The sequence below is a fragment of the Siniperca chuatsi genome, linkage group LG1, assembly GCF_020085105.1.
Source record: "Siniperca chuatsi isolate FFG_IHB_CAS linkage group LG1, ASM2008510v1, whole genome shotgun sequence".
NCBI classification, from domain to species: Eukaryota; Metazoa; Chordata; class Actinopteri; order Centrarchiformes; family Sinipercidae; genus Siniperca; species Siniperca chuatsi.
Genome location: NC_058042.1, coordinates 20,444,672 through 20,470,289, shown reverse-complemented (window position 1 = coordinate 20,470,289; position 25,618 = coordinate 20,444,672). Strand labels below are relative to the sequence as shown.

At 38.2% G+C, this 25,618-nt stretch overlaps 1 protein-coding gene and 1 long non-coding RNA gene across 3 annotated transcripts in view; one reads left to right on the top strand and one right to left on the bottom strand.

Annotated features, from left to right (window-relative positions):
- Positions 1–366: 366 nt before the first annotated feature.
- On the top strand, positions 367–21,891 carry rps6ka2 (ribosomal protein S6 kinase, polypeptide 2). The gene is made up of 22 exons (XM_044202137.1): positions 367–1,049; positions 3,957–4,073; positions 5,498–5,579; positions 8,609–8,689; positions 9,302–9,381; positions 10,255–10,361; positions 10,453–10,490; positions 10,601–10,743; positions 12,147–12,217; positions 12,802–12,890; positions 13,411–13,475; positions 15,651–15,753; positions 15,975–16,120; positions 16,396–16,518; positions 17,205–17,294; positions 17,416–17,574; positions 17,877–18,038; positions 18,201–18,277; positions 18,679–18,796; positions 18,921–18,977; positions 19,127–19,207; positions 19,609–21,891. The coding sequence occupies exons 1-22, from the start codon at positions 945–947 to the stop codon at positions 19,756–19,758; spliced, it is 2,244 nt and encodes a 747-aa protein (XP_044058072.1). The 5' UTR covers positions 367–944; the 3' UTR covers positions 19,759–21,891.
- The window catches only part of LOC122878784, a 17,181-nt gene continuing 12,155 nt past the window's right edge, over positions 20,593–25,618 (bottom strand). For both annotated transcript variants that reach the window (XR_006378535.1, XR_006378533.1), the window contains exons 3-4: positions 23,765–23,890; positions 20,593–23,168 (exon numbers count right to left, since the gene is read on the bottom strand). This is a non-coding gene — a long non-coding RNA (uncharacterized LOC122878784). The remainder of the gene's footprint in view (positions 23,169–23,764; positions 23,891–25,618) is intronic.

Below are 25,618 nucleotides of genomic sequence, written 5' to 3'. Positions count from 1 at the left end.
TTGTCAACCAGATCACACTGTACTCTCTGTGATTGCTGCCCTTGCTTCTCTCATCATTATTGATTGTAACATTGATTGCTGTCCTCAAATTGAATTGACTTCTGATGTAATGTCACTGAATCTGAGCCTGGGTATTTTCCACAGACCCCCACTGTTACGCTGCTGACATTCTCTGTCATTTGTCACCATTTTTTATTCCGCCTGTATTAATGTGTGTTACTGGATGTCATGCAGAAGGGACCGAGGATAAGGGAGACAGAGAGAGGGTTACGCCATGTGACCTCGCCAGCTGTTGCTGTATGCTGGTGGGAGACACAGAGAGGGAGGTGAGGGGCAGGAACAGGGGAGCATCAGGGAGGGGTTGGGAGCTCGCCGGCACACAATGTGACTGGTGACAATCCCTTGTTCTGCAGTTAGAGAGAGAGAGAGAGAGAGAGAGAGAGAGAGAGAGAGAGAGAATGGGGCAACAGGGGATGAACACACACATGCGTAGGCAGAGACGTGAAGAGGGAGCTCACACACACCTCTCCTGATTCAGCGGAACACATTTATTCGTCACCTCTCCCTGCAGCCTCACGCAGCGAGCCTGCTGCTAAACAAGACAATCCCAAACCCAGCAGCACCTGCGCCGTCTGTCATCCCGCCTGTCTGTCTGCGTAGATTAACGGCTCTGTTACAACTCTGTCTGCGTGCTTACTGGCGGCCAGTGCAGCTGAGAGACGGAGGGGGGAAACGACAGGCTGAAACCCACCAGAGAGACGAGCGGCGAATGTGAATGATGGGAAAACTAAAAAGCGACGACTGCATTGAGGATGTGCCGATGGATAAACTGCGGGACAAATAGATAACCAAAAACAAAGCTCTGTTTCCGCGTCTCTGCCTTATGACCTCTTGCATGGAGATGTCCATCATTATGGGGTAGATGCACAGGTCTGGCCATTGCCATGGATACCAGCACGCGAAAATTCACTGTGCGGAGATGGTTTTCTATCTACCTGAAGAACAAGGCAGCGAGGAACAAGAACAACACAGGCTTCTGTCAACTTGAGGTTAGTCAAGCTGTTTAGACGCCCTTTCAGGAGCAGTACAAACTTCTATCATCCAGAGATTGGTATGTGTATGTGAATCTGTGTGCTGGAAGGGGGATTGCAACACAGTTGCACTATGTGTGTGTTTGTGTGAATGTTAAGGCCAAAAGCCCAAAGACAAAAACAGCAGCCGTCTCATATCAACAGTAGATGAGGATGTGTGTGAGTAGTCTGTGTGCACATGGGAATGGGTGTGGGAAGAATGTGTGTTATCTGGTTTGTTGCGGAGCGGTTCAGGAGTCATTGCAGCATCGTTACAGCTGTTGCTCTGCCTGTCTGTCAAGAATCCAGAAAACAGAGTGTTTTGACTAAGAGAGAGAGAGACAGGCTACATGGGAATACAGCCAGACAGACAGAAACGCTAACAGGCAAACAAGCAGCCAGGCAGGCAGGTTGGTAGATAAATGGATACAGAAAGATTGATTCAGTGGACGGCCACAGCAGTGGAGGTCTATTTATAGCCCAAACAAACCAGCGGGAAGAGAGAGAGAGAGAGGCAGAATGCTGTTTGCAGCATGTCTACCTGTATTTTTGAGATATAAATAGAAAACACCCCCCTCTCCTCCTCTGGTCTTTGTTGTTGTGATTGCTGATGAATCAGCTTGACAGGCTATCTACCTGTTTGTGTGACTGTTAGTGTTTCTGGCCGGCAAATGTTTGTCTGCTTGTGTTTATTTACCTGTTTGGCTGACTGTCCACATCTGTATGGTGATGCTTTGATGCTCTGTGTGGGGAAGTTCTCTTTTCACTTCCCTCCCCCTTCATGGGAAGGTCAGAGTTCAGGGTCAGCTATAGATCAGCATCCCTGAAGCTGGGAACCTGTTTCCTTCTGGGTGATGTTTGTCACTCCTGCTGCGAAACAGAGATGAATCTCATTAGACACACTGGTACTGCACTACTCTCTATGGGCTGAAACTTTCCAGCATGTTACACTTCAAGCCACACAGCAATCAGTGACATCAGAGTAGGTGATTGCTGTAGAAAAACTCCAGTATATTATGATAGCTTTAACTTTACAGTTTTAGTGTGCAAAGAGCTTAATTACTTTACACTCAAACTGCAAACTCACATGCTCTGCGCTTAGATTATAGCCATCTTGTATTAACACGGTATTTAAATACTGTTGATTCTAATAAACTTTATGCATGATGTATTACCTAATTTACATAATGCAATCACTATAATTTGATACAGTTCCACATTATAGAGCTAAGTATAGCTTTTTCTGCATTTGCACAAACTCTGATATGAAAATTTTATCGAAGCAAGTGTAAAACATTGTGATAGAAAATCCTTTGACATCACTGATTGTGTTATGTGTGGTGTGGATTTGCACTGGGCTGTCATGTCAGCAGTTGATTTACCGTCAGGTTGCTCTTCTTGGTTCTACACTTCCTTTAGGATCTAGACTGAAAATTATTGAATAGCAAAAGGAATTGTCAGGAGGGTGAGATCATTTCACTTGTTTCCAATACAAATTTATTTATATTTTAGGAAATTTCTAGAATCATGTGTCATTTTCTCGATACAAGTTCATCAATTTGACTCTTGATTTCTACAAAATTCCTGATATAAGGGAAGCAACTGGAATGATCTCTCCCGCCAGCAGATTTTGTTCTTGTTGTAATAAAAATATATCTCGAAGGCTGAATTTGAGACCTAATAACTTGCTTTGCTTCATGCTTTTGATTAGGGTAAAGTGTAACAGGGAAACACACGTGCTGTGTTATTCACAGACTTAGTAACACTCTCACCGCAGAGATAGCATCAAAGAACTTGCTGTCTTAGCAGAAACAGATCTAAGTGACAGTTTATTTTAGCTTTATATAGATCTTAGAACTTACTCTAATTCCAAATAGAGGGATAGTTCTCATATAGAAACATTATATATTGTATTGATATAATCCCAATAAGGCCGACAGTGACAGGCAACTTTGTGATTTCTACCAACCAAAATTTAGAGAAATAAGCTTGTAAAATATCAAGTATTTCATGCTGTATATTATGTAAATAAAGCTTTAGCTAAACTAAAAACCATATTTGTAAAACTAAAATGCTGATATATATATATATTCACAGGAAACACTGGCCAGCCCTGTTCCTTTTATCACCATGTGCATGTTTTGTCAAACAGACAGATCAAATCGAATAATGTGGATGAAACAACAGCATTAATCCCCAATTCACTGCGATATTTTTTTAACCATTTTTTCAACCACGTCAAGTTGCACATGTGAATGTCTCAGTGCCTCCTCCCTGAGAAACAAAATCACAACAATTAAGCTTATGTGAGAGATTATATTAAACTCGTGGAAGCTATCAAAAGAAAATATAATTTACAACAATTGCCTTTCTAGATTTACTAACTCTTGTCAGCATTTCATACTTGATTGAAAGTGGGGTGTAAAGCTCTTACCTTCTAAATGACACTGACAGCTTTACAGAATTACAGTATATTGTCACACTGACCAATCTCAGTCATGCCTCAGGTTGGCAGTAGATCATTTGCTTCACTGAGCAGACTGAATAGGCTGAAAAAGGCAGCTTACATGATGCATCACTGCCAGTGACCTCAGCCCATACCTTTCCAGCAATAACATAATGGCTCATAAATCACCACCCCTCTTTATGTGTGTATTTATAAGAGCGATTGACTTTATTTTTTGTTTTATTTTTAATCAATATGGATGTTGCATGAACAATATTTCTTAACTGCTGAGGTGTTGTAAAATGTAATTAATCTCTTCGTGTTCATGTCTCACCTTTGAGACAGATGTTTCTTCAGTTTTTCTTAGCTTTTCTGTTTTTCCTGTCTTTGTAAATATTTAAATAACATACTAATAGTGACGTCTGTCTCTCTTTCCTCAGGATGACAGTATTCTTAAGGAGATTGACATCAGCCACCATGTTAAGGAGGGTTGTGAGAAAGCAGACCCCTCTCAGTTCCAGCTGCTTAAAGTCCTGGGACAGGGCTCATATGGAAAGGTACAGAATATACATTTTAACCATAACTGCTCAAACCTGAATATCTCAAACCAAAACTCATGTAAAAGAAATTTGAGAGAAAGCAGGTTCTCTCAAATCCATTGGATCAGAGTTCTGGGAAAGAAGATCAGTGTTGACACTGCCAGCCAAAAGATAACCCATGACACTAAGCCAGGCCCAATGCTGACTACTACCTGCAGGCTTTCTGTACTTACCTGGCTGACCCAGTAGGTCATTACTTAGGTTAGGTGCTGTATTGGGGCAGCACCTCTTCAGCTGTACTACATGTTTATAGTATTAACACCAGTTGGATTATCTGTAAGATGTGAATACAACAGTTTCACTAGACTAAAATATCTGAACTTCACACTTCACATGTACACTACAGTGGTGTGAAAAAGTGTTTGCCCCCTTCCTGATTTCTTTTTTTTTTTTTTTTGCATGTTTGTCACACTTAAACTTATTAGTCAAAGATAACACAAGTAAACATAAACACAAAATGCAGTTTTTAAATGAAGGTTGTTATTATTAAGGGAAAACAAAATCCAAACCTACATGGCCCTGTGTGAAATAGTGATTACCCCCTAAACCTAATAACTGGTTGGGCCACCTTTAGCAGCAACAACTGCAATCAAGTGTTTGCGATAACTTGCAATGAGTCTTTTACAGCACTGTGGAGGAATTTTAGCCCACTCATCTTTGCAGAATTGTTGTAATTCAGTTACATTGGAGAGTTTTTGAGCATGAACTGCCTTTAAGGTCATGCCACAGCATCTCAATAGGATTCAGGTCAGGACTTTGACTTGGCCACTCCAAAGTCTTCATTTTGTTCTTCTTCAGCCATTCAGAGGTGGACTTGCTGGTGTGTTTTGGATCATTGTCCTGCTGCAGATCCAAAACACACCAACAAGTCCACCTCTGAATGGCTGAAGAAGAACAAAATGGCTTAGTCAAAGTCCTGCCCTGAATCCTATTGAGATGCTGTGGCATTACCTTAAAAAGGCAGTTCATGCTCAAAAACCCTCCAATGTGGCTGATCACTCCTCTTTTGAGGTTTCCATTTTTTACACGTTAAAGGGTTTTTTGGGGAAGTTTTTCCTCATTCGAACTGAGGGTCTAAGGACAGAGGGTGTTCTATGCTGTATAGATTGTAAAGCCCCCTGAGGCAAATTGTGATTTGCGATTGGGCTATATAAATAAAATTGACTTGACTTGACTATTACTGAAACAGGGGTTTCTATTAGCAACACCTGAACAATGTGAATATTAATATACTCCCTACATGTGTTTTAATGTTTAACTAATGCTGCTACAAAGGGTCTTTTGAAGTGCTAAACTAGTGTTTTAAATTGTTACAAACTTTTACAAAATAGCCTCTCAGAAAACGTGATGATGACAGTGGTGGATGATGATGATGATTTCAGGTGTTTCTGGTGAGAAAGATCAGAGGAGTGGACAGAGGACAGCTGTATGCCATGAAGGTCCTGAAGAAAGCCACACTGAAAGGTAAAAATGAAAAGCTGAAATGTAAGATGCAGTAAGTTAAACTACTAATACTTTGGCATACCTACCCAATTGTCTAAATGGCTTCATTCATTATTTGATATATTCCAGTAATTTTTTAGAGAGGCATAACTGGGTCATTCACCCATTTTTGGATTCTTGAAATTAAGAGAAAAGAACAAATTTAATAACTTTGCCTTAAAAAATCCCTGGTATATTGTGCTGGGTGGCAGAGTTTAAAGATAGAAAATATTACAAAAACAAACAGCATTGTCTGTGGAGGATGTTTTTCTTGTAAGCAAGTAAGTAAAATTTTATTTATATAGCACCACAAAGTTACAAAGTGCTGCACAGGATATAGATACAGAAAAAATAAACAACATACATAAATAGCAACATACAATTTACAAAATAAATTATAGCTCCGTTGCAAAGAAGGCAAGTCGGTAAAAATGGGTTTTGATCCAGAGAGATGGGGCCCTAACGGCAAAAGCACAATCACCCTTGGATTTGCGGGGGATGCGGGGTATAAATAAGAGATCTTGGTTGGATGATCTGAGTGGTCTAGAGGTGGAATAGGGATGCAAAGGTTTGGAAATGTATGAAGGGGCAAGACCATGTAGGGCCTTATGTGTGATAAACAGCATCTTAAAATCTATTCTATACTTAACAGGGAGCCAGTGAAGGGATGCAAGGATTGGTGTGATGTGGGATCTGCGGTTGGTTTTGGTACGCAGCCTGGGAAGCAGACGGGACAGGGCTACTTGGCTGAGACAGGAGAAAAGAGCATTGCAATAGTCAAGATGTAGAAAAATTATTGTATTAGTATTATGTATGTATTATGTATTAGTATTTCTAGATCTCTGGTTGATAGCATTGATTTGATTTTTGCAATGTTCCAGAGTTTGAAGAAGCAGGTTTGCACAAGTTTGTTTATGTGAGTGTCAAAGTTCAGATTTTGGTTAAAAATTACACCCAGGTTTCTTGAGGAGGGTTTAACATCGGTGGCCAGAGGGCCAATACAGTTTCACATCAGAGACAAACTTTTTAGGACTGATAAGGAGAACCTTGGTTTTGTCTGGATTTAGCTGAAGGAAGTTGAGTGACATCCATTCCTTAATAGCAGTCAGGCAGTCATGAAGGGTACCAACATTACCCAGATCGTGTGGCTTAACTGAAAAATACAGCTGCATGTTGTCAGCATAGCAGTGGTTGGAGATGCAATTGAACTGGCTAACCAGGTTGCCTAGAGGTAACATGTTGAGTAAGAAAAGGATGGGACCATGGATTGAACCCTGGATAACTCCATAGAGTATAGGGGCAGTTGAGGGCACAACGTTGGCTAACACAACCTGAAACTTCCTGTTTGTCAAACAGGACTTCAGCCAGTTGAGAGCAGAGCCCGAGATACCAACCCACTTATTTAGATGTTCAGCATGGAGTGATCAACTGTATCGAAAGCAGCAGCAAAAGGGCAAGAGGGCGGGCACATATGGGATACAGAGTCAAAAATATTAGGCAGGGAGAAAGCGGAGAACTCAGACAAGAGAGTAGGACAGTAGACTGATGAATCAGAGGAAAGAGTAGCATTGTTAAAATGGGATCGGATGTTATTGATTTTGTCAACAAAGGAAGACAAAAAATGCTCACAGTCTAATGGGGAGGAGGCAGATACAGCAGGATGAGCACGGTTTACAAGCCGGTCAATGGTATTAAACAGGAACCTAGGATTGTGTTTGTTGTCACTGATTAGGCCTGCAAAGTAGGCAACTCTCGCCTCTTTGAAGTTTTGGTTGAGCATGGACAGCAATTCTTTCAGATGGAGAAGATGGACCCTGAGTTTGGATTTCCTTCAACTACGCTCCACTCAACTAACTACCCTTTTCAGCTGATGAATGTCGTCATTGATCCAGGGGCAAGAGTTAGCTGAAGAAAACGGCCTGGTAGTGTAGGGAGCTGTGGTATCTAGTGCAGAAGCACAATGATTATTGAACCAGGTTACAAGATCATAAACATTGGAGGGGTCAGGTAGGGGGAGAACATGAATCAGAAAAACAGGATGGAAAAGTAGCTGCAGAGTGGGCATTGAAAAATTGAGAGTGTCAAAAACAATGCATTTGTGGTCAGAGACAAAATCAAATATACAAAGAGAGTTCAAAGTCAAGGCAAGGGTAAAAACAAGGTCAAGAGTGTGACCATGTTCATTGCGTAGACCCTGACACATGTTGAACAAGGTTAAAAGAGTTGGTAATATTTAAAAAGGTGGTAGCAAGAGAATTTGAGAAGTTGTCAATGTGCACATTAAAATTGCCAGCCATAATAACAGCCATCATATTTGAGAACCACAGAAGTCAATTCAGAGAGTTAATTTAAAAAAGCATTGTTGTGATGTTTATGCTTCTTATGTCAGGTTCAAGTAGTACTTGTAAATACTGTGGTTTAACCTATTTATGTGTCTATAGCATACAAAAATCTAATACATTTCTGAATCTTGACTGAGACACACTATGGTGCATAACAACTTAGTTCTTTATTGGGCACTGAGTAAATTGGTAATTTGTTAAGATTAATAATGGTTATGCACAGGAATGTTTAGAGTTATATATCTTATAGATCTTCTGCAACGTTATGAACCATCCAGTCCTCTCAGGTCATCTGGGACAGGTCTGCTTTCTGTCCCCAGAGTCAAAACTAAACATGGAGAAGCAGCTTTCAGTTTTTATGCACCACATATCTGGGGAAAAACTCCCAGAAAACTGCAGGTCTGCTGCAACTGCAAAGTTCTTTTAAAGCAAGGCTGAAGACTTTTCTGTTTGCCGCTGCCTTTTGTTATATCAAATAATGATTAATTTCTTACACTGCACTGTAACTTTTACTCTCCTGTTTTATCTTGTTTTTATTTTCTATTTAACTATTTTAATTGTATTTAAATGTCTTTTTATATTGCCCTATGTTGCTTTTATGTTTTATGTAAAGCACTTTGAATTGCCTTGTTGTTGAAATGTGCTAATAAACTTGCCTTGCCTTCTCAGTTCGGGATCGCGTGCGGTCTAAAATGGAAAGAGACATTCTGGCCGAAGTGAACCATCCATTTATAGTTAAACTGCACTATGGTAAGTCTGATGCATGGTCTTCATTCAGGTGTTGATATGAATACTGTATCTGTCTCTCTGAAATCACAGAGTATCCCCATATATAACAAACCAGTTCCTCTTTTCTGACAAGAGATAAGCAGAAAACGAGGTTTATGACTTGTGTATGTATACTACTTATTAAGTTACTTATTTTTAGGGAAGTTCTTTTGAAAAAATGGAAAATGTAGAAGCTGAATATTATTTCATTTCATAACAAACAAACAAACCATTGTTTGGCCCTTGATCATGACCCTTTTAATAGCAACCCCCTGGCTTCACATTGACACCAGGTTTCTGTGCAGAGAAGTGTTGCCTTGGCTCATTAGTCACTGTAACACTGAATGTGTTAAGTTGTGCGATGATGCTGATTTTGTCCCACACCTGTACCCTGCTGAGACTGGATGTGCACCTTTTCTACTTTAAATACATCCTCAAAATAACACAGAGTACAATATGGCCCCCTAATACAGCAATGTATCCTCAATATGTGTTGTATAACTTGTGTGTGTGTGTGTGTGTGTGTGTGTGTGTGTGCGTGCGCGTGCGTGCGTGTGTGTGTGTGTGTGTGCATGTGTGCGCGCACACACATAGCCTTCCAGACAGAAGGAAAGCTCTATCTGATCCTAGACTTCCTCCGAGGAGGAGACCTTTTCACTCGTCTGTCAAAGGAGGTATGTTTGCTCCTGAAAGACTCCCTGCCTCTTTCTTCATCTCCAGTAAAGAAAAATTACAAGCCTTTACTTATCAAGGTCAATTATTGGCTCTATAACACTGATGCAGAATCACCAGGAGTGAATATACCTGCCATCATTATTCTCCTTGTGAACGCTGTGTTGATGTGACCCCTCGCCTCTATTACTTTCATGCTGATACATCATCAGTAAACAAAGACCACACAAGTGTGTTGGTTGTGAGCTGTGTTTTGCTGGATGAAGTTTTTAAAAGATAAGTGCAGTTTTATTTTGTTTTTCCATTAAGACCCAAGTCTAAACCAATCATTGTTTTTGCTGCAGGGGAAGCTATTTTAGTCTGTAGTGCCGCAGCTTTCCCAAATCATGGAAATCACAGACTCTTATTCTAGAGTGAAGAAAGAACAAATAATTAACTGACCAACTAATTAATGAAAGAAAGAAAAAAAGTAGTTTTCTCTACTGTCAAAAGAGGCATTAAAAAAAGTGCATATTGGTGTCACCAAGAGACCCATAATCACGCTTAAGAACTTCCACAAGGGTATTATGTTTTTTTTAAGATTGTTGTGACAAGGATGAGGTATATGGACTTATTTCTGGAGAGTTAAGTTTAAGTAATTTTGTCAAATGTAATACTTTGACATGGAAATGTTGTGGCAAAGTGAGAAGTTTCTTCATGATTATTGAGAGTTAGATGCCAACATGAGCCATCTACTGCTTTTAAAACATTTTTTAATATTTTGCTAATTCTTTTTCTTCTTTTATGATCTTTTTCACCAGCTCCAGTTGTTTCTTTTTATCTTCTTTTTTTGTTATGTGTTACTTACTACATCCACATGTCTTTATTTGTTGTAGGTAATGTTTACAGAAGAGGATGTGAAGTTTTACCTTGCAGAGTTGGCCCTGGCCTTGGACCATCTACACAGTCTGGGGATCATCTACAGGGACCTCAAACCTGAGAAGTACTATCTCATAAAGGCTCCCTTTTTTGTATCCATTTATTTTTACAAAGTTATCTTTAAAGCAGATTTTAATGTTCATTTTTCCCAACAGTATTCTTCTGGATGAAGAAGGACACATTAAGATAACTGGTCAGTGCATCCATCTGCAAACAGTCTTCTTTCTTTCGACTCATCTTTTACTTAATGTCAATCTTTCTGCTTACCTTGTTCCCCCATCTCTCTGTCTCTCTGTGTTTCAGACTTTGGATTGAGCAAGGAGGCCATCGACCATGATAAAAGAGCATATTCCTTCTGTGGAACAATAGAGTACATGGCTCCAGAGGTCGTAAACAGGAGAGGGCATACACAAAGTGCCGACTGGTGGTCATTTGGGGTACTTATGGTAAGAATTGTTTAATCTTAAAATAGCTGGCATGAATTTACTATATCTTATGAGCCAAAGACTCAGCTCTTAGACAATGAGCCAGTGTACTTGTCTCTTAATTTAGCTTTTTTCTCGAGGTAAAGCTGCTTAATTACTGTATCTGGCAGATTAGGTCTCATCACTTTCAGTAATCATGCATCTGTTGGATTCTACTTGTTTTGTTAGCCTGGTGGCTTATTTTACTAATACGGAAAAGGAGGCTAACATTCAGTGACAGCTGACAGCTACATCAGGGCACCAGGGAAAGCTGTCAACCCTATTTGCCCTTGGCTAGTATAGGCATATAAAAATATTAAAACAAACAAACAAATAGCTGAACAAAACATTCCTTCTGGACCATACAGATTTTGTAAAACTAAAGACAGGAGTGGAATGAGTCTATTTTATAAATTAAAACAATATTTGTAATTGAAAAATCCAAAGTATGATTACATTTAATTGAAAACACTGTAATATAATCTTTGAGACAGGTAAATACCATTTAAAATGGTTCTGGAAAGCAGGGCCATGTCAGCAACAGTGGCAGATTTGTTGCCACACATAAAAGTCATGTGTTCTATTAATCTTCAACGGGACAAGTTATCCCTTTTTTCTGTATTATGATTTTATTTCTGGTATTTTGATATTATATATTTCTTCTATAATATCTAATCCATAACTAATGATGTTGTTTCTTATCACAAAATGTAATATTGTACTTTACATATATAACTGGTTCTCTTTTTTAGACCGATGCAAGATTTATTGGTCAGTACTATAAAATGTAATTCACTCTACTACACATCTACCACTAGATCTGCTATTGGATATCTCTACTGGATTTTTCACTTTGATCATCATTACTGTGAAACTATGACTTAATTGTTCATGAATAGGCATGTTGGTCTGGTTGAAGGTGTTGCAGAGACATATAGGTGCATAAAACTTTTCCTAAAGTCGTTGTAGTTGTGTCACTGAGGTTGATTAAGGTAACAGACAATGCCTGTATATGTGTGTTGTAACACAGTGTTAAGTACTGTACATTTTTATGTAGACTTATTTATTTCATGTCAGTTTTAATAAAATTTGTCCACTAGCAACATTTATAAACAGTATGTATATATATATTTTAACAAAATATTAAATATTAAACATCTTTAACATTTGTTAAAGTTTCTATGTCAGCATTATCAATTCAAAGAAAGTCTTCACATGCAGGGGAAGTCAAATAACTAATGAAAGCATAAATGTTCAGAACAGTCCACCTATACATTTCCTTCCATTGGTCAGCTGCCATGCGCTCTGACAATTGTGTAGTATACAAAATGTTCATCAGAATTCACATTGATCCAACCTACACTGTTATCATCAATGTTTTCCAGTTTGAGATGTTGACAGGATCATTACCATTCCAAGGAAAAGATCGGAAGGAAACAATGGCACTTATTCTAAAGTAAGACCAATTAAAACATTCATTGTAGTTATCCGTAAAGACTTTTATTTATGACCAACTCCTAATGGTCTGGGTATAGATTTCTTAAGTGCTGTTATGTGTTACCTGTAGATAAATTGTAACAATGTTAATATTGTTTTCTTGTGTTACTGTTTTATTAGTCTTTATTAGTCTTGTAGTTTCTATGTGCAAGTGATGTGGTTTTCTTCATATGCACTATGTACAGGATGTTATTGCATTTTGGTCATACTTATATCCTCAAAGTATCTGATCTACTTCTGCTTTCCCTGTGCAACTGTATTTCATTGCTCATAGTACTCAATAATAATTAAATAAATAAATAATAATTCACATTTCAGGTGTGGTTCATTCAAGATAAAATGCTTATATGAATTTATTTATTATTATTATTTATTATTTATTATCACTCTCAGTATCCTACTGTACCTGAAGAAACAGAATAATAAAGGTGTTACTATGAAAACAAAGTTAAACTGATCCAATACTAAAAATGATGTTAATATATCACAGCATTACCAAACATCTGCATGTGCATAAACCTGTTTCTTGTCTTGTCTGTACAGGGCTAAACTGGGAATGCCACAGTTCCTCAGTCTTGAAGTGCAGAGTTTATTAAGAGCACTCTTCAAGAGGAATCCTGCTAATCGACTAGGTACTGTATACATAAACCTTGTAAATTGACAGGCAAATATGTATTCAGAATAATGTTAGTACATTTACATTTTTGTGCTGCTTTGGATTACCAATTATTGAGGTCAGTTCTTACCTGAAGGGATGCAAAATGTAAGGAACAATAAGGCTGAAGTTGCAGCAACCTAAAATGAAATAGTCAGTTAACATAGACAGACACTTCACACATACAGACTTGGGGAGAAAATGCTATTAAATCTCATCCTGATGTGGTAAAATAATATTCTACAAATCATGTCTGTTCATAGCGAGCAGTAAGGTTGTGAAAATGTCACTTTAACAACACTCTTCCTATAGTATGCCAGTAATGTTAAGCGATAACATTTATGTCACAAATGTCCAAAAACTGACTGTATTCAAGCTCTTTGTATGTTTTATTTAGTTTTTAATTACTAGGTGTTTTTGCCATGCTGTCTGTTTGTCTAATAGCTGTGAACAATGACGTCATTCTCTCAATCTGTCTCAATCTGTGTGACTGATAGGTGCAGGACCAGATGGAGTGGAAGAAATAAAAAGACATCGCTTCTTTGCATCGATAGACTGGAATGTAAGTACAATTTATGAAGAATATTCTGTAGTCTATATAATTTTTAGCTGTCCAATGTTGTTTTTTCAGGGAAGGACACTATTTACAAGGGTACTATCGTATGCCACAGTTGTGGAAAAGGTCTGTTAGTAAATACCCTGTCCTATCACCAACAACTACACATGGTTGCTCATAGATACCGTATGTTAATTTTATGTTTACAGTTACTTCATGTAAGGGTGTTAGTGAAAAATCTTTTCTTTTTTTTCCAAAGACATTTCTCATAAAACAGTTTTTTTCCTTATCATGTGACAAATGTACTGGTTGCTGGTGCACTATTCAGATTAGTGGCCGGTGTTAAATTTAAAAACATTTTTTCTAACAACACATCTGAATCACATTGTGGTGACTATAGTTGTTGTATCCTGTCATCGAAACCCTGCAGCTGTTCATCCACTTCCTCAAGTGTTGCCCACAATCATGAATCATTGAACATCCTTAGTATGAGATTTGCTTAGTGGCAAAATCCCTGACTTCCCTTTCTGCCTGTCTTGCCCAACTTTATTGTGATTAATCCTCTTATCTATAATAGCCTTTCTCACAGAAAGTTTGCTCATGCGCAAATGTTCTGGCTACAGACATTAACTGCGCTATCATAATCTAACCTTGACATTCACCCCTTGGACGTGTGCTGCTTAAACGGGATCATTCTTTTAACTGTAAGCACTCTTGCCCAAATCTGGTGTTCTAGTAGCCTGTCAAACACCACTGAATCATGCTCGGAAACTCCAATTGTTTCTGGCAAACTTGAAAGTTATTCTTGAAGCTCCAGGGTTACATGCGAGTAACATTCATGCTGCAGAAGCCTTCTACTACATACCCTAACAAGTGCAGTTAAAAGCAACTCAACAATGTTACAAACCAGCAAGACTGTTGCTAGAGTTACAGAGAGAGGTTCTGTTCTCTAGAAAATCTGTTTTGATAGCCAGAAATCTCAGCAAAGTAATCACAGATTCATTGTTATATTGGTTGAACAACAAATTCTTTTAAAGCGCTCATGGTCACGCTGTTGCACCAATTCCTTTCTATCAGAGATGTTCGGAAGGCTTGTGATGCTTGTTTATCCGCTGTTGTGAGTAGCGACGCTCTCATTTCTAACAAAATCCACTATTATCTTCTTTGCATGCTCACTAATCTCTGCCCTCACCACTGGCTCTCTCTGTTACTCCTCACTAAGTTACTACCTACTCGCCCCAAACACACTGGCCTTGTGAAATGGTTCCTCTGTTGTTCATCAGAATCTTGTTTGACTTTTTCTCTGTGATCCTACAATCTTTCATTAATGTCTTGATCTTTGAGGAGTCTTTCTCATAAACCTGACAAAACTGAAAAAATCTGCATCCTCACTTTTTCAGCGGCTGTGCATCACAAAGAAAGTCAGTTGCAAATCAAATAGCAAGTAAGAGTGTGTGTTACTGGTAACAGTCTCACCATAAATATATTTTCCAATGCTGGTGGCCTCAGTCACAGTTATTTAATGTGAAACTTTGCCAGACTGTTCACATCAGGCAATGACTAACAATACAATGGTGACACCTGTAGGCCATAACTAGTAATACACTTAAGTAAATAAATATTTAGCATGTGCGTAAGAACTTCGTGTACTGTTATATAATGGGCATACAAGAGTTTTCACCTGGCATCACTTTACATATCATATAGGTGACCATTTTTGCCTAGGATTTTTCATTATCCACAAGTAGAGGCCAAACATTATTTTCCATTCTAATTTGGATATATGCATCCTTTTTTTAAATTCTCTTCTCTTCTAATTTGCTCTATTCTTTGCCCTCGCCATTACATTTCAATATCATTGCTGACTCAATACGTATTTACATTAAAACGTGCATCACTATAGGATTAGTTTGGTGTGAGATGTGAGACAAAAGTTGGTGGGACATGAACATTTCATTTAACTGTTGTGGAACCCAACCCATATTTCATTGTTCATACTGGATCCAGTGACTATTAAAAACAGCAATTCAATGGAAACAAAGCAAAGGTTTGACTTTTCACTAGCTTACTATAAACATACCTTTTACATTATGTTATATTTGCACCAGATCATGTGTCATTTTGTGGTTAAACCAGCTGTTGCTGATAAGTGCTGATATTGATCATTGTTGTTTTCTGTAGAAGTTGTACAAGAAGGAAATGAGGCCTCCATTCAAACCGACAGTTGGAAGACCTGAAGACACTTTCCATTTTGACCCTGAGTTCACCTCCAGAACACCCACTGGTAACTAACACAGACAAAAACATACACATACATGGTGATATATTAGCATACGTGTGCTTAGATAATATAAGATAAGTCCATTAACTGATGCAATGTATCTAGTGGTTGTTATAGCTGATGATGCATTTGGACTCAATGAGAAATATTAGTATAATTTTAATTTCATTAGAAATCACTGTAAAGTATTATGAGCAGATGTTTCTGTGTGTCTTTGTATCCAGATTCTCCCGGCATCCCTCCCAGCGCAAACACACACCAGTTGTTTCGTGGTTTCAGCTTTGTTGCAACAAATCAAATTCAAGAGCCTAGTGTTGCTACGGTAGCGCCTTCTCGTCAGGAAGTGACCAACATCAACCCCATAGCACAGGTATATACGTCTTTAAGAAAACAGCTCATGTCATAACTCCACATTGAATTAAATGATACACTTGCGCACTGATTGGATATCAAATTAACTGTAAATAAATCACTGAATTGATCACTGGTTTATGAGTTAACTGACAGATTAACAGACTGAATAATTATTCTCATCATTCTCTCATTCTCTCACCTAACATATGACTCTGACACATTTGACTATGACAGATATATGAAATATAATAGAAGAGTGTGTGTCTGTCTGATTGTTTGTTTTCCCTGCAGCATCTCCGTGGTGATGTGGTCTTCAGTGATGTTTATGAGCTTAAGGAGGAAGTTGGACAGACAGCGACTTCTGTCTGCAGAAGATGTCTGCACAGAGTTACTGCTGTGGAGTATTCAGTGAAGGTAGTGGACACTAAACTTTTACTAGAACAAGAAGAAAGATATACAACAACATTATACATACAACATTATTTATTTATTGATATTGATATTACTCATACCTCTATTACTGCTGTGCAATATCCTCGGTCTCATTATAATCTTAATAAGCTACACTTAACTTGACAGTTTATGCACTATTACCTTATACCGTATTATTATCATCAACTGGTAAACCCACTTGGTACTTCACACTTATTTTAATTTATAATTATACCCACTTGGTACTTCTGACCTGTATTATAGCGTATTATATTTTCTGCTAGTACTTCTATTCCTGTGTGCACTGACGTAAAGGCGAGCTGGTGTAACAAAAGAGTTTCCCCTTGGGGATCAATAAAGTATTTCTGATTCTGATTCTGATAATATTAACATTATAATATATACAAAGTATTTTTGAACATACATACAAAGCATTTACAGCTTTTGTCATAGCATTGTATAGCATTCACAGTCTGACCTCAAACACACCTCCAAATCCAACCAACAAAATGTATTAATTCCATATGCATAAGGTGGGTTAGTGATGCATTGTGGGACAGGCTGCACTCAAACAACATGCTTTGTGCATCCTGGCCATGTCTATTTAGAGATTTAGAGTTATTGTGTGTCTTTCACAACATATCCTGTGTGTTTCTGTTTTGTGTCAGATTATTGAGAGAGTGAGGAAAGATCCATCAGAAGAGATTGAGATTCTATTAAGATACGGACAGCATCCAAATATTATCACCCTGAAGGATGTAAGTGTAACAGGCCCACCCCTCCCTAAATGTTTTTTTTTTTCAAAAACCATGTTAAAATGGAAGCAGAACTTCTTCATCATCAGTTTTTAATAAGCGTGTGTGCATGCTTTGCCATTAGGTGTTTGACGACGGCCAGTGTGCGTTCCTGGTTCAGGATTTATTGAGAGGAGATGAGCTGCTGGACAGAGTTCTGACGGTGCCAAATTTTACAGAGAGAGATGCGTCAGACATCATCTGCACGCTGACCAAGACTGTGGAATATTTACACTCACAGGGGGTAAGACGCAGGGACAGAAGGCAAAAAAATATTTGTTGAAACCCTTAACACAAGACTTCTTGACATCATTATACATGAATGTTTACACTTACTTGCAAAATACTGTATGTCTGTGTTTGGTCAGTAGCAGTTTGAGCAACCTTTGAATTTTTTTGTGTAACCAGATGTGTAACTTTTACAAAGAGAGGGAGAGCAAAGCCCAGTGGTTGCTGTAAAGGTCCTGCTATTCTGTGAAACTAATTATATGTTAACTTGCTAATCATGTGTGTGTTTTTGTCTGTGTGTGTCTTTCCCCTTTTTAGGTCGTGCATCGAGACCTGAAGCCTAGTAACATTCGATATTCTGATGACAGTGGACTCCCAGAATGCATCAGGATATGTGATTTTGGTTGTGCCAAACAGCTCAGGGCTGAGAATGGCTTATTGATGACCCCCTGTTACACAGCTACATTCATGGCTCCTGAGGTACAGTATATGAGTAATCATAATAACAAATCTCTAACACTTACACAAATTAGGAAATGGCTATCAAAATACATTGAAAAATAATGAATCACAGAAACTAATCCCACCATGCACTCTATTGAAATGACTACTGGGTGTGTGTGTTTGTGTTTGTGTGTGCAGGTTCTCAGGAAGCAGGGTTATGATGCAGCCTGTGACATCTGGAGCCTGGGGATCCTGCTCTACACCATGATAGCTGGGTAAGTTTAAATCTACCAGCATTGACAGACTGTTGCAGTACAGTTCAGCTTTCTGGTGTACATGTGTAAACTGTATCTAATGTTGCCATTTTCTGCAAACGCTCCCTCTGCTGCTGTAAACAGGATGTGTTCTAAATAAACTCCCCTGGTGAAATTACAATGAAAGCAATAAGAGACAATGTATTTTATCCATGTCAAATGAAAGGTTATTGCTTTTTATCTTCTCTACAATGGGTTTTATTGTCTCTAGATTTTATAATGTCAGAGGTTTGAATTTACCAAGTGGGTTTTTACACTAGTTGTAGATTTTAGAAGGCTTTCTATGGTCTGACTCATTCTCTGTTCTTGTTATTCAACCAACCTTTGAATTGCTCTCTGTAATTTTTTTTTTTATTGGCCAGTTTCAGTCCATTTGCCAGCAGTTCTGAGGACACAGCAGAGGAAATTCTGGCTCAAATCGGCAGCGGGAAATTCATTATCACAGGAGGGAACTGGGACCTGGTATCAGACCCTGCCAAGGTAAAATTTTATTCTTTTTTTTAGGAGATAAATGGACATAAAATGGTTGTGTTGCTGACATCATGATACCGGTATTGTCTAAATATACTTATATCACCTGTGTATGTCTGCATATGTTTAACAGGACATTGTGATCAAGATGCTCCATGTGGACCCTCACCAGCGCCTCACTGCCCCCCAGGTACTATTAGTCCATAATAGGACTTGGTATGCTTTATTAGGATAGTATACAGTATATACTGTATGTTAGCTTTATTGTTTATATATCAGTGTTAGGAGCAGTTTTTGAAAGATACATTAGGAAATAACATGCCCTGTGATGCCCTTTAGGTTCTTCGTCACCCCTGGATTGTTGACAGAGACCAGCTCTCTGACAGTGCTCTCACACGACAGGATGCATTTACTGTCAAGGTCAGCCCTGTGTGCATGTGTGTATCCAGTAAATGTCATCAGAATATCAGACCAAATACTTGCTGTTCTCTGACGTTCAGTGTTTCTGTGTGTATCCATGTTACAGCCTAACTGTGAGAGAACTATGGTTTAGGTGGTGAATACACAGTTTATAAAAAACAATGTGTGTGTAATGTATGTGAGTGTTTGTATGTGTCAGCATTTCTATTGCTCTGGAAGACTGAGCTCTTAAAAAAACTGTTGTTAGGATGTATTTGGATGTATAAACAGAGTTCATCAGTAAAATGTACTACAGTGCACAAAACTGTCCATCAGGAGGTGCTGTCTGCCACTTATTTAGTTGTTGGACAGATTAGGCCAGTATCAATATGATATAATATAGTCTCCTTTTATTTCACCAGGGGGCGCTGTCTGCCACCTACTCTGCTCTGAGGCGCTGTGCTCCTGCTCCAGTTCTGGAGCCTGTTCAGTCCTCCACCCTGGCTCAGCGGCGAGGAATGAAGAAACTTGGGAGTCCCAAAGTTAATTCAGACCCTAAAGAAAAGGAGTAGCCTCAACAATCTGAATGAAACTCAAAAGATATTAAACAGAGAGCCACATAATTAAAGAAGATGTTCTCTTTTTGAAAAGCACAAACTTTTTTACGAAGTGCTTGTAGACCTATAAACTGAATGTATCCCAAAAGGACTAAGCCTAATTAACTATAACAATAAATCAGTCCACTAGCACTGGCATCAGGATTAGCTTCAGTTCACTGAAAGTGTAAATTTTAAACCTTTTAAATCTTAAACTAATATGATACTGTGCAATATAACATTCATCATGTGCTCCTGCACATCAAATGTGACTCTAAAACTGATCCAGTGGCTTGAAGAAGTTGACTATTATTACCTTAAATTAAACCTTAATCCTGATCAGAAAGGGTTTAATTCATGCGTTAATCATGCAGAAGCCTTGTACAATCCTTTGGATGTCCCTCAGTTGTCCTGTGGAAATTACAAGCTTAATTAGAAAGTTGCCCTTGATTTCGCTTGGTTGAAAAAATATTTATCTAAATTTTATTCTCACTTTAATTGTAAGCCTGGCTCTCAGGCAACATTTCATGTAGTGTGGTCATGGCTATGAAATTGCAAGGAATTTGACTGATCTGAAATTCAAAGCAAACACATGGACATTTACTTTTTGGTCATACATGTCATAATATAATTAGCGCTGTAGTGCAATATACACAGACAAATTGTTGCTTGCCTTGATCTATATCTATAGTAGCTCCAGCAGCTGAAAGTTATTAGTATTCAGTGCCACAAACAACATGCCAAGTAGTCAGTTTACTTTAGTTTTCATATTAAGTGCATACATGTATGTCACCAGGAGTTCATGGATAGCCAAACATTAATACCATCTTCCACAGTCATAACTCATATCACATATTTCTAACATTAGATATATGTTAGAGTAACATCTATTTGAATGAGGCACTGTCATTTAGATTATATTTTTCCTCCAATCAATCTTCTGAATTCTACAGAGTTATGCATGTTAAAAATGTAAATATCCTACCAAAGGGAATTATTACTTAAGTTAAAAATGCCACTGAAGTCTTATTGTTCATAATATGCTTAATACTTTTACTGTATGTATTGCTGTCTTCCATAAATGCAGCCTTTGGCTCTTATACAATTTATTGTTAAATATATCACTACTGCACTTCCCAGATCAGATGGATCAGTGAGCTATGAAGCTATTTATGTTGTAGTTTGTTGTGTTTTTTCATAACATATTCAAAATGTTATTTGGCTTAAGAGTAGTCATAGAGGCAGGAAAACCTGGAGCACATCATATGGCTCTCATAGCAAAACTCTGCAGCCTAAACACCTTTGTATTATTAACTCTGCATTCAGTGTGATAGTTCATCTTTCTTTGAGTGTTCGAGTGTGTCAAGTAGTTGCCATTCGGCTTCTGTTTGCTGTTAGTGTCTGAAAGCCAAAATGTTTGGGAACCACTGTGTCAGAGGATTGTACATACTGTCTATTGCTGCTGCCCTGATTGTATCTAATAAGTTGTACAATCACAATTACGAGGTAAGACTGAACAGGGCGTTTAGCAGATATGAGTAGCACACTTTGTGTTGTACAGTTACAGTGTTGTACAACTTACCAGTAGGAATGTAGATTTTAATAATAATAATAATACTGATACTTACTGGTCAGAGGTAAAACAAAACATATTGTGATGTGTAACCAATAAGCACTGTAGCAGAGATACAGTAATTCTGTACATATAATGTTTGCATATACACAGACTGTATGTGTTGTGACGCACTGCACAACTGTAAGAGGTGGAGCTGGGACTAATGCAGCTATGAGTATGCAGATAAGGTTGTAGATATTGCGTTGTACAACCATAAGTTCGAGGTAAAGCTGTAAATATTGTTTACTAATTTAGATTGTACATACTGTCATGCAAAACCACCAGTAAAGAGGTTAGATTGTATATATATAGTGTTGTACAACTATCGGCAAGCAGTGAGACTGTATATATTGTGGTTGCAGATATATTGAGACATTGTACATATTATTTTGTGTTGTGTATCCATTGCTCAGAGTGTACATACTGTCTATACCTGGCCAATCACTGAAATTATGCCAAAGTTTTACAAATAAAGGAAAATAATGGAACTAGCACTGAAATGAGTGAAGTGTTTTTTAAATTTTAAACATTTACCTGGAGTACTTACCTAGAGATTAACAAAGTGTATCACAGAAAGTAAACTTACATTCCTACATAACAACAGGCCTTTTTCACAGCAGACATTTTGACTTGTCATAGGAGGAAACGCACAGGTGTTTCTAATGTCATGAACGATGGCACCGTTCTATTCAAGTGTCCCAGTAAGCTATGACAGTGAGCCAACATGCGTAATACCAGGACCCAGAAACTGAAGCAGCTAAATGGAATTCAGCCATCATTAATTTTATTATTTACACCTGTGCTTTTCTTACTATGACATGTCAAAATGTCATCAGTGAAAAAGATGTATTAGTACAGTGCAATTTCAGCATTACATCCTCACAATAATCAAATTTTGGCCCCTCAAAGATCTTATAGAGCTTATAAAATGTAATCAAGGCTGTTTGAGCATAGTAGAAAATAAATTATGAGGGGTGACGTGAGGCAAGATAACGAGTTAAATACTGTAGGTATAGTTCAAGACAGGCACAGATTAGTAGACAAAGACATATAACATGAAAAGGCATTTACATATAACAAACTACTCTATCTTTAAAATTCTGTTTTGTACAATAACATTAAATGCTGCGTTATGAAACGCTCATGTGTGATATTCAAATAAATGTGAAAGGTTTCAAAGATTTCACTACCCTCACATCACAATATGGAAAAATGTATGAAAAGTGTCCCATAGAAGTCACTGTGCTCAGTCCAGTCTGTGCAGCTGTCACATCAATGTAGTTTTATACACAATTCGCAAGGATGCACCCAAAAGAAACTGTTTCCAAACATGAAGAACTGATTCTCATTTCATACAAAAAATCTGTGTCAGATACTGATGAATGTTGGCAGTCCAGGAAATACTATAAAATACTTTCAGCTTCCTTGACTTGCTTCACCACAAAATGGTAACAATGAGTTTTTTTCAGATATTTAATTGTTTTCCATTTGAAAATTCAGCCAAATTGTACATGTTAAAATCAATAAAAGAGGATGACTAATAACTATGAATGGTGGAGGAAATCTATATAATTTGCATTGTCTTTGATTAGTGTGAAATGTAATACAGTTTTAGGTGGTAAGAGTTCAGTTACTGTGTCCTCCTCTCCATCCATCATAATGTGGCAGCAGGTGCTTGTCAAAGCCACTAGATGGCAACCAATCACAAACTATGCTCTCACTCTCTCTCTTTCCATTTTTACCAGAAGTTGTCCCTTTAGAGCCATAATCCCTAAAAAAGAAAGACAAAAAGGATGCTTTAATTTATATCAACCACCAGGCTCACACTCTGTTCCATAAAAGCTTTTAGCAGGCGCTGAGCTGATGTGTCAGGTGGGTGTGGCAGGCTCATCAGCCCTGACATTTAAGTGCAGTAGTGCTCAGAGCAAAAGGGATTGTAGGCTATGAGTAGATACAGATGACAAGCCCCCCTGCGAAGATGATTGCAGTGGAGTGACAAGAGAAGACCAAACAACAGATAGAGGAAGGAGAAGGTGTTGGGAGGGGAGAGATGAAAGGCAAAAGAAAGAGCTTTGAGAAACAATATCTCAACCCAACAATTACAGCTTTGTCAGAATTTATGTTATCTATCATAAAGGGAGAACTTTAAAATGTATTAAAAAATGGAATTTTCTCATCTTAATTCAACTCAGTATAATGTCATTTATATTTCATTGCAGGTTAATATTTTCACACTTGTGTAGCTTCAACAAATAATTTAATGTTATTCTGATGTACAATCAAACAGTTGAAGTTTCAGGTTTTGGTCTTTAGTGTTCCTTTAAAGTGAAATTGATTAAAATAATGAGTAGGAAACCTGGTTTGCACCTGGCCATCCTTAAACCAGACAGCCAATGTTCAGGTCCTCGTAATACCAAAGTGTCCTTGAGCAACTGATTGATTACCCCCTCTCTGGAAGTGCTGTTTTGTAGCATAACTTGGCCTCTGACCTTCCTGTAAAGGGGAGAAAATGAAAACACATTTAGATTTACAGCATATGGAAGGTGCCCTTCTGAAGAGCAAGTGACAGTGCTGCTCAATATTCAAGAAAAAGACAAAAACACCATCAGATCAAGTGAAGAAATGTTTGGCAGCAATCTGTAGGCAGTTATCCCAGTGATTAGCTGTCCGTAAGTACAAGAAGTTCTACATGGAGTAAACGTCTACTCCACAACTAACAAGAATATTATAGAAAATTCAGGACAAAGTATTAAGTTCAATTTACTGTATCCAACATACAGGAGAAAGAGTACTATTTATCACAGTAGGTAAAAGAAAACATTGTTATTGTTATTACAAAGATGGCATGCATCACGTTATATTTTGCAGGATTACAGACTAAACAGATAATACTTATTTTGAGATCAACGGAGCACTGCAAAACTGTTATAATGTTACAACAATGTTACAACATTTGCACATGATTCTAAATGAAAATTTTGCAAAATATTATTGAATCTATCACTTGACCACTGCTAAAAACAATATCACTGGACTATTATCAGCACTTAATCAGTACTTAATCAGTTTTTTGTCTTTTCCCTGAAACACTGGGTGAGCTAGTTTTTGTTAACACAGATGAGACATTATTGTCAATGTTGCTTGTTAATTTATGAGCAAAGTGATTAGATGTAGTTCTATGCAGAAAGCAGAGCCATCTAATGGAAGGCCATTTCCAGTTTAACATTTTCTGTGATGGGAATAAAACAACCTTGACATTTCACATTTAGTTATGGATGACACAGAGTGCTGATGTATCGCCAGTTATATTGGCTGCAAAATAAGGACAGATAAAGATGGATGTAAATAAAATAAATAAAAGAGCAGATGATATCGAATTGGCTTTTAAATGTAAAATGCAAACACTCCCTTGTGTCTATGTATCTGTTCCTCTTCTGCTCAACATTCCTCTTTGGTCACAAAACAGAGGTCTGAAGACAAGCAACATACACACTCTGACAGGGACGGAGACACCACCACCTATGGTACTGGGTGTGCGCACACCCAGTACCACACACACACACACACACACACACACACGCACATTGACACCCTGTGGCACTACAGCTAGACCTGCCACTCGGACGTTCACCGAATCAGACGGACAAATCTTTAACAGACGGCTCCTGACAAAGAGATTATCACCGTGACAGGAGAAGTGTGTGCAGCTGTGGGTGGTGGAGTTTACAGCGGGGAGATGGGGGTGGGGAGCAAACTCTTTGTACATTCACGCATTTGGCTCTTCTTTCTCACTGTACCAGTGCTCGGAGTCAAAGTCAAACTTACTTCAGTCTCTGCAAGATACAATCTTATATGTACTGATTGTCCATCATATGTATGTGCCTGAGAAAGAAAATCGAGACACACACATACAGTAAACACTGACATAGGTTAAAAGAAGGTGACAGGTGGAAAACTTGAGGAACAAATGTGGAACTAGAGGATGTTGTGTGATCAGACATCTGAGACATGCAGGAGGTTGCCTGAGCTACCCACTGTCATAGATTTGGTTTGCAGTAGACAAGGCATCCATCTTGACAGACATTTTACAAACAACACAGAGAGCAGACAAACATGATAAAAGTACTCAAGGCTCCGGTAATCAGGATTGTACGTATTTGATTGTAAGTCAAATAATCATACTGTGCACAGACACGTGCAGGCAATCCAAATTAAGCATTT